Genomic DNA, 12,440 nt, shown 5'->3' with positions numbered 1-12,440 from the left:
CAAAACAAAGCACAGGAATATTTATAAGAATTCAAAGATATCTAGCATCCAACAAGGTAAAATTCACAGTGTCTGGTATCCAAATAATTATTTTCAGGTTTAAAAGAAGCAGGAAAACCCAACGGATAATGAGGTAATCAGTCAGAACTGACCCAGAATTGACAGAAATGTTAGAATTAGCAGACAAGGAGATTAAAACAGTTGTTATAACTTTATTCCATATTTTCTAGAAGCTAGGAGAAAGGTTGAGACATAGAAGATATAAAAAAGATCCAAATTGAACTTCTAGAGATTAAAACTACAGTATCCTAAAAGAAAAATACACTGAGTGAGATTAACAGCATATTGGACACTGCAAAAGAAAAGATTTGAAGCCACAGTAGTAGAAACTATCCAAGATGAGGCACAGAGAGAATAAAGAATCCAAAAAAAATGGGAGGAGTATCAGTGAGCTATCAATCAGTCACAAAGACAGAGTAAAGACATTTTAAAACTAAAAAACAGGTTGCCTTCCATTAATTACTTCCTGGAAAGCTATTGGATGATGTGCTCCAGCAAAGAAGGTAATTAGCCAAGAAAGAGGAGACAGGTAAACCGTGGAACCAAATCTATCGTCTGAGAGCTCCAGCATGATAGCAAAGAGAAGTCCCAAAGTGAAAGTTGTAGCTGTGCAGCAATCTTACATAACAGCCAGACTAGAATGAAACAGGAAGAAGAAATAGAACTGATAGATATTAAACATATTCAAATGTGTGTAAGCCAGTGATTCTCAATCTGGGATGATTTTGTCTCTCCCCCCTCTGCCCCCCAACATTTGACAATGTTTGAAAATATTTTTGGTTTGCCTTTGCGGGGAGGGGAGGTGATATACGCAACTAGTAAGTAGAGGCCAGAGATGCTGCTGAGCATCCAACAATGCGCGGGGCAGCTCCACGCAACAAAGAAATATCAGGTTCACAATGACAATGAAGTCACTGTTGAAAAACCCTAGAGTAAGCATACTAGCAAATTGGATGTAGCTGTTAGAAAAAAGTTTCAGATTGAGTTGTTAAAAAAAAATTATGTAAGTGAAAAGAATGAAGCTGTTAGTACTTCCAAGAAAAACAAAATTAGGAAAGCAGGGCTGGCCAGTTTGCTGACTTGATTAGAGTATGGTGCTGATAACACCAAGCTCAAGGGTTTAGATTCCCTTACTGGCCAGGTGCCAAAACAAAAACTGAAAAAATAAGAAAGCAAATAGAAATCTACTATGTATTTAGCCTGTAATAAATAATATTTGAAGGTTTTAATATTATAAACAGTAATTATTGATGTAACCAAGAAAGTCATATTATGATATTAAATGATGTTAGGGTATGTGTGTATAGAGAAAAATATGGGAATGGGGGTGGATATAGAAAAGCAACATCTTTGCCGTAAGTTACATTTAATTTCTAAATTGATAAATCAAGAAATAGTGATAGAATGATATTATATCAAGTATGGAGATAAATACCAAAAATAAAATGTTAAAATTCTAACTGGTTGCTTCTAAGGAATGAGAATAGGGGGCTTTTGTGAAAAGTTGGAATGGGGGATTAAATTTTTTTTGTTATTGGCTGGTGCAGGGATGGCACCCTGTAGTTTGCTGTTACCAGCACCACACTCTAACCATCTGAGCTAATTGGCCAGCCCTAAAATTTTTTATGACAAGCTTTTTGTATCATTTGATTTTTTTAAACCATGGGCATGTATTACTTTGATTAAAATTTTATTTTAAATAAAGGCAAAAATATTTAAAATATGTGTGTATATGCATGTATTTGTGTGTATATGAATATATATGTGCCCATCATTGAAGATAATCAAAGGACATAACAAAGGTTCTGAAAAAAGTTTCTTTGAATGGGAAGGCTTCTATTAATATGTATAGGTTCTAATATAATTGATAAAAAATTTATTTATTTATTTATTTATTAAGAGATGACCGGTAAGGGGATCCTAACCCTTGACTTGGTGTTGTCAGCACCACGCTCACCCAGTGAGCCAACCGGCCATCCCGATATGGGATCCGAACCCTGGCCTTGGCGTTATTAGCACCACACTCTCCCAAGTGAGCCACGGGGCCGGCCCTTGATTTATTATTCTAATCACACTGAGTTTATACCAAAATAGTCATTTCTGAATATCAGAAAATAATTCTGATTGTCCTAATGATATTGACTTAATTATTTAGTTGTTTTTGACCTTTGTTGCAGTTGCAGGATGTGAGTTTGAATCTATGGAATGTCTACAGCAAGATGGATCCTGTGTCCCTGGAGAGTTTGCTTTCAGAAGTAAGGAGTCAAACAGTATTTAACTTATAAATATTATGGCTGGCTCAATTATGCACTAATGATATTTAGTTTGAAGAAATGCAAGGTATATTTTAGTTGCTTTAGTGAAAGAACAGAGCAGTTTCTTTCTTCCTTGATTGTTATTTTGAACTCCTGGAAGGTAGAAGGGAGCCTGGAAAAGTGATATTACCTCTTCCACTCTGAGGAAACCTCACCTGAGCAAAACCAAGGCCTCCTGCCTGGTCTAAGTTTTCACCTGAAGACATTCTTTCTGGTGGGCTGGACTTCAGAAAAACAAAGTAGAGGGTGTACTCTTTCTCTAACATGAAAACATAAAAAGATGGGGTATGCCTTAAAGGAATTAAGGATTAGAGCAGGGGCTAGATACTAATAATTTAAGCTTTGCATACCATATACTCAACAATGCCATTGTAGCATGAAAGCAGTCCTAGACAGTGCTTAAATGAATGGATCTGTCTGTGTTCCATGGAAACTTTATTTACAAAAATATGTGGCTCACCCATATCAGGGTGAGGAGAGCAATTTGCAGTGAGGAGCAACGAACAAAACTAAAGCTATAGAAATATAGGTACTTTGGTTAAGCAGCTCAGTAGTGTATCTCAGTGACAATGGGTGGATATGCATGGTCATAGACTTGACTATTAAATGTGTTTGGCTTTTTAAAAATTAGTCAAGGTTTTCATGCTGAATCTTCTGTGATGTGTCACTTTAACTTTGTACTACCCATTTAAAGTTGGTGGTTTTTACAGTCATATTGTAAGAGTAAGTGGGAAAAACACACTGTCTTTACTCTCACATCATAATCAACACAGAAAACCAATTTCTGACTTCTGTGACCAAATGTGTGGGGATTTCTCCCCACTAGCAAGCAAGCAAGCGGTTTTGAGGCAGGAAGCTAGATAGACATGAGCAGGAGGAAGAAACCTGGTTATTTGTAAATGGGACAACCAGTTCCCCCATCAGCTGAGGAGTCTCCTTGCCTCCCACTACCTTGGGTGCCATTCTGTTGGACCAGTGAGCTCCCACCAGCTAGGGTGCCAATCACTTTAACCTGTAGGACAGAGACTACACTCAGGGCTCAACCAATGACCAAATGACACGAATCCAGCTAAGAGGACTTAAAACCCCTGGGAATGTAACCATCGGGGCTCTTGAGCCTGCTCCATCCTCTCTGAAATGTATTCTTGCTTTGCTAAAGCTAGGTAAAACTGCTCTTTTGTTTTTCGCCCTGGCATGTCTTGCCCAATTCTTTGTTAAAGACATGAAGAACCCGGATTTAGCCAGTAGAACGCAGAATTTCCTTTAACAGTTTCTCAGCAGACACCATCTGTATCCTCTAATTCAATTCCGACACTGTCCACCTGGAGATAGCGTCAGATCCCACAGGTTGAGGGCTCAGTCCCCAAGACTGCCTCCCTGCCCCCCACCTCAGATGCCAGTCAAAAGTCGAGGCCTTGGAACTTCTGACCAACCAGCTATAAATTCGGGTTCCCACAGCTCCTTCCTTGGGTTCAATTAGTTTGCTTGAGCTGCTCACAGAACTCAGGAAGACATGCATTTACATTTGCCAGTTTATTATAAAGGATATTATAAAGGATAGATACAAATGCATAGGGCAAGGTATTGTGGAAGGGGTGTGGAGATTCTGTGCCCTCCCCAGTCGTGCCACTCTCTAGGAACCTCCACGTGTTCAGCTATCTGGAAGCTCTCTAAACTAGGCTTCTTGAGTTTTTATGGAAGCTTCATTACATAGGCATGATTGATCAAATCACTGACCATTGGTGTAACCTTCAGTCCCTCTCCCCTCCTTGGAGTTGGAGGGTGGGACTGAAAGTCCCACCTTGGTCTTTCCTGTGACCAGCGCCCATCCTGAAGCTGTCTAGGGGTTGCCGGCCGTTATTAGCATATGAAAAGACTTTTATCACTTTGGAGATTCTCAGGATTTTAGGAGTTGTGTGTCAGCAGACAGGGATGAAGATCAAATACATATTTTCACAATATCACAGTCATCTTTCATGACCAGCAATAGTTCCCAACAAAGGGTGCCTAAGTCCGATCTATCGGGAGGATGCAAGAAGAAAATTTGGATCTCTCTCTTTTTATACACACACACACACACACACACACACACACACACACACACACACACACACACACGTAGTTGAAGCAAAACACTTCAATCTGTAAGGAAATTTAAATGAGGTTTGTATTAGATTTGCAAATCAGGGAAGACCACCTCTCAGTATGAGAAGTAAATCAGCTCTACAAGCAGAGGAAGCAAGGAGGTTTTATAATGAAAGGTCAGAAAATTCTAAGCAATAAAACAAATTCCAAATATCTCGTGAAGATGGAATGGATAACTGACAATAACATAATGAACAAATGGTTTCTAGGCCTTTTACAATTCTTATGGCTTCTCTTCTACTGGACTCCTAACTAATTCCCATTTGTTTAAAATACAGTAAGTTAACAACCATCCTGTTTTCCCAGGGCTTCTATAAACAGTGTCATCTACGCTTATCTAAGTAATAGATATCTTGGTGATAACAAACTTCTGAGAAAAGAGTCTGCTCGAAAAGCAGTAAATTCTAATGAAGGGTCAGCTTCCTGGGCTAGAAGAGAGCAAGTCAAATTAAGTTAAAAAAAAATGGAGTAACTGTAGTTCCTTTCCTGGCCTCTTTTCTTCTTCATTAATATATATGTATGTATTTTTTAAAATAATAATAAAGAAGAAACTATGCTTTATTGATGTTTAAAACACAGACTAACACTGATGTCTTGGCTCAGTCCACATGTAGATGGGCTCATGTCATATACTGTACCTGATCCACAGTGTGGGAGGGGTTTTCAGTGGTAATCCTTTTCATACTTTTGCCCTCAGTGTATAGTGTAGTATAGGTCTTGTGATTTGCATACTGCAGGATGGCTGTAATATGGTTAATTTTTTTTCAAAGAGCCCCTGAAATAATGAAGTAGAAAATGACTATGAAAATCTTTTGTAGCACACCGATGTTCAATGGTTATCTCATGGCAAACTGGAGAAGTACGTGTACATATAATTTATAAATAAGAATACATATACTGAGGATGCAGCTCAAACATTTTTACTGATAAGAGTGTGTGATCAGAGAGGTTGGAGAACACTGAGCTACAGTATAAAATGGAAAATGACGGTGTGAGTTTTAGTTCAAAACAGGATCTTTCCCTCCCAGCTTCTCACAAGATGCCTACAAAAAAAAGAAAATTTGAAAACTCATTGTACCAGTAAGCTAAGACTTAAAAACAATGTAATACCAGATTCTTGATGGAATTGACATTATTTTTTAAAGTAGCTGGAGCTGTATTGAAGAACCTTCCCTGGCTTCACTTACCACATAACTCACCTTTACTTCATGAAACAGATACCATCTGTAGAAGAGAGAGGAAGTGTTTTGGCCCTTCTCCACCAGATTTCTCAAGGAGTAAAGCAGAATGATGGGAGTAGAGGAGGGAGGAACCTTTCATATAAGTGGTACAAGCTTGGTACAGCATTTGTCCATTGATTCGGAATACTAGAGAACAATGAAGAAGGATTAAAAGGAACACATACTCCTAATACTGAGAATTGGATCTAAAACTGGAGTCCGAAAGGGGATTTGACTACTTGTCTGTGGACAAGAGTGAGCAGATCTTATTCTTGTGAGTAAACACATACCTACACACTCTTAACACTGTGGAGTCTACAAAAAATATTGTAAATTATGATAATTGTATTATAATTATTTAGGAGGATGTCCTTGAGCTTAGGAAATATAGATTGAGATAGTGAGGTATATAAGGGTAAGGAGTTGTGATTTCTGCAAGTTATTCTTAAATGTGTTTAACATCCAAGAGATTTAACGCTGATTCAATAATCTGAGATACAGGCAACATTTAAATTTCTGTGATTATCCTAAAAAGTGCATTCTATAGGTGTTTTCCCCCTCCCTCAATCTAGGCTCCAATTATGTGTCATACATGACATTTGGTTTTATGTCTTTCTTTAGTCTTCTTTAATGTAGACCAGTTGCTATGCAAATTTCATGGCGTTTAAGCTGGTTATTTTGTAGAGTAACCGACATTCTGGATTTACCTGATTGTTGCCTTATTATCACTCAGGTTAAACATTTTTGGTAAGATTATCACACAGGTGATGTGTCCTCACTGAGTCACATCAGAAGGCACATAATGTCAGTTTGTTCCATTATTGTAATAATACGTTGATCACTTGGAGAAATCTACCAGATCTCTCCATTGTAAAGGAGCTTTTTTCCCTTTGTAATTAGTAAATCTACAGGGTGATACTTTGAGGCCTGTTCCTGTACAGTTTTTTCACCCAAAGATTTTAGCATCCTCTGGTGAGCTTTTCTGATAAATTACTATATTGAGGGTTACAAAGTAATGATTTTTCAATACTATCATTCTTTCTACCTGTATTAACTCTCATTATTCTGTAAAGAGCTCTCTTTTTCTCCCTCTTCTCCTTCTTCCTCCCCTTTTTTCTCTCTTTATTTTTAAAAAATTTTTCTTATTTTTATTTATTTATTTATTTATTTTTTGATTATTCATATTTATAGGGTACAGAGTTGTTTATCAGTATTTGTATACAGTATGTGATGATCAAGTCAATATTATTAGCATGTTCATCATTACAAATTGTAGTTATTCTTTGTGTCCCTTACCTGATTACTCCTTAGCCACCTCCCCCTTATCTTTATTTTTAAGTTATCACTATACACCTTTATTTCTAAAAGAACAATTTAGTGTTGTACTAGTTTGCTAATGCTGCTGTAACAAACTTCCACAGACTAAGTGGCTTAAATAATAGAAATTTATTGTCTCACAGTTCTGGAGGCTGGAAGTCCAAACTCAAGGTGTAAGCAAGGGTGGTCTTTGTGAAGGCTGCAAGGGAAGAATCTGTTCCAGGCCTCTCTCTTTTACTTGTAGATACCCATCTTCTGCCTATATTTCTTCATATTGTCTTTGCTCTGTGTATGTCTGTGTCCGGATTTTCCTTTCTTATAAAGACACCAATCACCTTGGATTAGAGTCCAACCTAATGACCTCATTTTAACTTGATCACCTCTGTAAAGACCCTGTCTCTAAATAAGGTCACTTTCAGATACTAGGGGTTAGAACTTCAACATATGAATTTTGGGGAGTATGCAATTCAACCCATAACAAATGTATTATAATTCATTACTATCATTTTTCTTTTTGATGCTCAAATTGTCCCACATTTGTTCAGTAAGAACCCCTCCAGGCTGCCCTTGTCTCCCTTCAATATGTCCCCAACGATCTTTGAGCATTACTTTGTTTTCTAGCACAAGTTGTTCCAGGATTATCTTGAATTTTCTCTGCCCCAGACTTGGAATCAGCCATTTCTCCAAGGAGCTCTGGTATATTTTAGTGAGGAGTAATTTTTAGAGACCATGATCTGGGTACTAGGTTGTTTTTTTGCTACTGTGGGGACATTGGTTCTAGGTCCTTTGAGTGGGCATAGTGAGAAAATAAGGTAAAAGGATAATAAGGAAAGAAAACATACAATTTCCAAAATTTGCATTTCCCTGAAATAGCAGAAGGTTTGAATCTACATATTGAAAAGGGTATATACCACATCCTGGAGAAAATTGCCCCAGAATTGTTAACACTGAGACATATCCTAATAAAGTTACTGGTCTTACCTACCCCACCGAAAAAAAAACCCCCAAACAACTAACTCTTTTGGCAGCCAGGCACAGATAAAGGGAAAATTCAGGCTGGCCTTGGATTTCTTCACAGCAGAAAATAAGTGAAGCAACACACCTATAACAAAATCCCAAAGGAAAAAAATGTAACCCCAAAGTTTTATATTGTGGTTCAAGTATAAAGGTAAGTATTTTGAATATACAAGTACTAGAGCATTTGGTTTTCAGGAGCTTCTGAAGAAACCTAATAGGAAACATTTCAGCCAACCAAGATATGACTGGAAGAGCTACAGCAGAAGAACTGGCAGTTAGCACTAGATCTTTGATTATAGAACTGAAACTAAGGCATTTGGGAGAATTATGTTAGTACAATAGAATGTAAATATTATTAAGCTCGTTTTTTTGTATAAATAACTAACAAAAGCTGGTAGGAGAAAGAAGATAAAAGGCAGTGTGAGAATATTGTTTTCTCCATCTTTAATACCCAGGAGGTAGGATATCAAAAAGATGTCATTTGAAACCTGAAAAATCAAGTAATAAAGATATAAATAAATAACAGTACAAAAGTGAATAGTAAAAGATAAAATTGGATGGATGATGAAGGGGAGGGGTCAGAAAAATAAATATACTAATTTCATTATTGGCTATGATCAGGTATTAGTAGATACTAAGGAAATTGAGCATTAAGGTTTTTGCATTAAACTTTTTCTTAATTCTATTTTTTTTTTTTTTAGCAGCTGGCCAATACAGGGTTTGAACCCAGACATTGGTGTTATCAGCACCACGCTCTAACCAGCCAGCCCCTTAACTTTCTCTTAATTCTTGATGTGAAGTGAAAATAGAAAATGAAATTGGAGAGTATCTAGAAGGTAGTCATGAAAACACCGTGTATCACAGTATATCAAATACAGCTAAAGCTGTGGTTAGAAAAAAATTTTAAATGAGAATAAATTAAGCAGCCAAATGAAGAAGTTAGGGGATAAAAAGAGTAAGGAAAGAATTAATTAAAAGAAAAGAAGAAATTAACGGCTTAGAAAACAGGAAAGTGGTAGAACTCATAAATAAGCCCAGAGCTGGTACTTTGAAACTGAGAACAATGAAATAGGAAAAAAAATTAACTTAATTGTGTTAGGTTATATATTTTTTTCATAATTCTTTCCCTTCCCTTCATGCCCTTGCTGTAGCTGATAGTGGGTAGAGTATTCTTTCCCATTGCATTGATGTTGGTCTTGGTCATCTGTCCTTGCTTTGGCCTGTGAAATGTGAATGGTCATAACATGACATGTCTGACCAGAGGCTTTCAGTGTTCTTGCATGGTTTATATTTCCCTCTTACACTCCTGACATAAGAACTTTACCCTGGTAACTGCTGCTTTAAGCCTGGGTCCTAAAATGAGAGATACATGGAACAGACTGAAATAAGCCCAGCTAAGCCACAGCCAGCCTGCAGACCTGTGAACAACAATGTTTTTTGTTATAAGACATTGATAAGTGTTGCATAGTATTATTGCAGCAAAACCTGACTAATAAACTAACCTAGCAAGAAAAAAAGGGAGAAAGTACACATTTCAAAAGAAGAAAAAAGAGAGAACTGATAAATTCAAAAAAAATTAAGAATCATAAGAAAGTAATTGTCTCATTTCAATGCAGATGTATTTGGTAAAAGGGATCATTTTCTCTTAAAACATTTTTTTTCAATTAAAATAGACCCTAGAATAGATAGAAAATTTAAAACAACCAATTGAAAAAAGGTAGAGAAAGCACCAGTAACACATGGTTTCATAGGTGAATTCTACCTTAAAATATAGTTCCAGAGCTATTAAAAAGGAAAGTTTAGATCCTGCCTTCAATATATTTGAATTTAGTGATGAACTAAATCAAACTAAGATCATGGAAAAAGAACAGCTTGCAGACTTTTAATGAAATTAACTATGATATCAAAACCCAACAACAACAAAAAAACTCTATTAATATAATCACTATACTAATTTTTCTTCTTTGAGCTATTTATGACGCCATTGATGCTAAAAAGGCATTTGATGAAATTGAACATCCCTTCTGTTTAAACATTTCTAATTAAATAGGAATATAAAAGAAAAATAAAAGCTGAAATTTGTGTTCTTTGAAAAGACCTAATCATTATCATCATCATCCTCATCATCTCATGGCTAATGTAATTATGGAGAAAAGTGAAAATACAAGAAGATACAACATTAAGAATACAAGAATGGTAAAGAAAATTTAACCACAGATAAAGATGAGCAATAGGTAGTTTTGGAATGTTTGGGACCCATGTTCCACTTGCACGCAGTGCTCTGAATTTGAGGACACTGCAGATCACATGCAGAGGCTAGACCTAACACTGTAGTTTTAAGAATATTTCAAGTGTTTATGGGGTCAGTGGAGAGGGCCAACATAGGAGAGCATCTTTAATTGTGCCTGGAACAACAGTGACTTCAGGCAGCTGAAGAAGCAACAGTGGTGATCACCCTGGGCTGAAGACCAGGCCCTTTACTGGTTTTCTGACTTCTCATCAGGGTTGGTATTCTTAGGTGATGTTATGAAAAAGGAGAAAGAATCCTTTTTAATACCTTACAATGGGCTTCTCATCTAATGAAGAGTAAAGGCTGAGAGCCAGATTTAATTTTATTTAGAAATAATAAAGTAAGATGGTAACTGCCTGGAAGTTCTCAGGATTGCTTCTCAGAGGAGTAATTGCTGCAGTTGTAGTGGAAACAAAGGATATAGGAGTAACTCTTCCTGGGAATGTTCAGGATTGCTTTCCAGAAGAGTCATCAGAGATTTTCCAGATAGAGGACGAGGTGGTATGAGCATTCTAGGCACAGAGAAGGAGCCTGTCAGAAAGCCCCAGAATTATTCTCCTTTGAACACTGAGAGAAGCTGCTCAAATGTGGCTGCTTTGTCTTTGCTTAGTCCTTAAGCCAGCCCTGCCTAGCTTTGGGATGGTGCCATGGATATAGACTTTGAGCCAACCAAGAGCTGCCTGCTAGATGCCAGCGTAGGGCTAAAAGTCTTGTCTGAAGTTCAGCTTCCTTGCCAAAGGGCAAAGGTGCACTGGCATGGTTCTTGGGGGTTTCAGATCTTTGTTGCTTATTTTACCCTGATATCTGTCTGGGTCTGTCTTCTGGATTTAGCATTGAAATGATAGACTTTCCATTCAGCTGATCAGTTCCACCTACCTACATGGTATACACTTCCAGAAGTGCTGTGTTTGGGTTGGGGAAAGTTGGAGAAGAGTGTCTAGGGGAAAGCAAACAGGCTCTAGGTATCTCTTATCTAGATATATTTCCACTTTTGCTGCTTGTTAGTATGTCATCCTTAGCTAGGTCCCTTTACCGCTCAGTGCCTCAGTCTCCTCATCTATAAAGTGGGCCTAGAGAGGTTCACAAGGATGTGAGGAAGATTATAAAGGACAATATATGTAAAAGAACATTTCATATATAATGCTAGTTACTTTTAGCATGAGAATTCATTGTATCCCATTGGAAAGATGGAATATGCATGGAGCTGAAAGCAGAATTTAGTAATTCATTCTGCCTTGTTCTTTAATTAGTACTGATACATCCACCTCCCTCAGGGAGATTTTTTGGTAGCAAAGTGCCCATCTTATTTTGTGTAACCCCCAAAGTATGGTGTTTTTCACCTAGAAAATAGCCGGAGAATGGCTGTCACTCAACTTTGTAACTTTCCTTCCTGTTATAGACCCAAACCAAGATGGGTGTCACCACGTAGACCATTAAAATGGAAACATGCCTTCTGAATCTGTTTCTAAATAGAACTGAAAAACAAAGTAGAGTGTATTATATACTAACAGCTATCTTGGGTCCTTTTTTTTTTTTTCTTAATTTTATTTTGTCGATATACAATGTGGTTGATTATTGTGGCGCATTACTGAAACCTCCCTCCCTCCTCCCTCTCCCCCCTTCCACCCAACAATGTCCTTTCTGTTTGTTTGTCATATCAACTTCAAGGAATTGTAGTTGTTATGTCTTCTTCCCCCCCCCCCCCCCCCCNTTATCTTTCAGAGTCTTTTGGATTTTAGCCATCCTACCTGGGGTGATGGTATCTCAGTGTAGTTTTGATTTGCATTACCCGGATGCTGAGTGATGTTGAGCATTTTTTCATATGTCATAGAAGATGCCATTTGTATATCTTCCTTAGAGAAATGCCTACTTAGCTCTTTTGCCCATTTTTTAATTGCTTGTTTTTTTCTTGTAAAGTTGTTTGAGTTCCTTGTATATTCTGGATATTAATCCTTTGTCAGATGTATATTTTGCAAATATTTTCGTCCACTCTGTTGGTTGTCTTTTAACTCTGTTAATTGTTTCTTTTGCTGTGCAGAAGCTTTTTAGTTTGATATAATCCCATTTGTTTATTTT

General features: G+C 37.2%; 1 protein-coding gene across 1 annotated transcript in view; it reads left to right on the top strand.

Moving 5' to 3' along the window:
• The window catches only part of LOC103606941 (uncharacterized protein C20orf194-like), a 58,237-nt gene that overhangs the window by 33,944 nt on the left and 11,853 nt on the right, over positions 1–12,440 (top strand). The window contains exon 7 of the mRNA XM_008591506.1: positions 2,238–2,315. Coding sequence (XP_008589728.1) covers positions 2,238–2,315 — 78 coding nt within the window. The remainder of the gene's footprint in view (positions 1–2,237; positions 2,316–12,440) is intronic.

Source organism: Galeopterus variegatus, unplaced genomic scaffold (genome assembly GCF_000696425.1).
Source record: "Galeopterus variegatus unplaced genomic scaffold, G_variegatus-3.0.2 Scaffold6975, whole genome shotgun sequence".
Classification (NCBI taxonomy): domain Eukaryota; kingdom Metazoa; phylum Chordata; class Mammalia; order Dermoptera; family Cynocephalidae; genus Galeopterus; species Galeopterus variegatus.
Note: the sequence above shows the minus strand (reverse complement) of the source record. Positions and strands in the feature narration are given on the sequence as shown.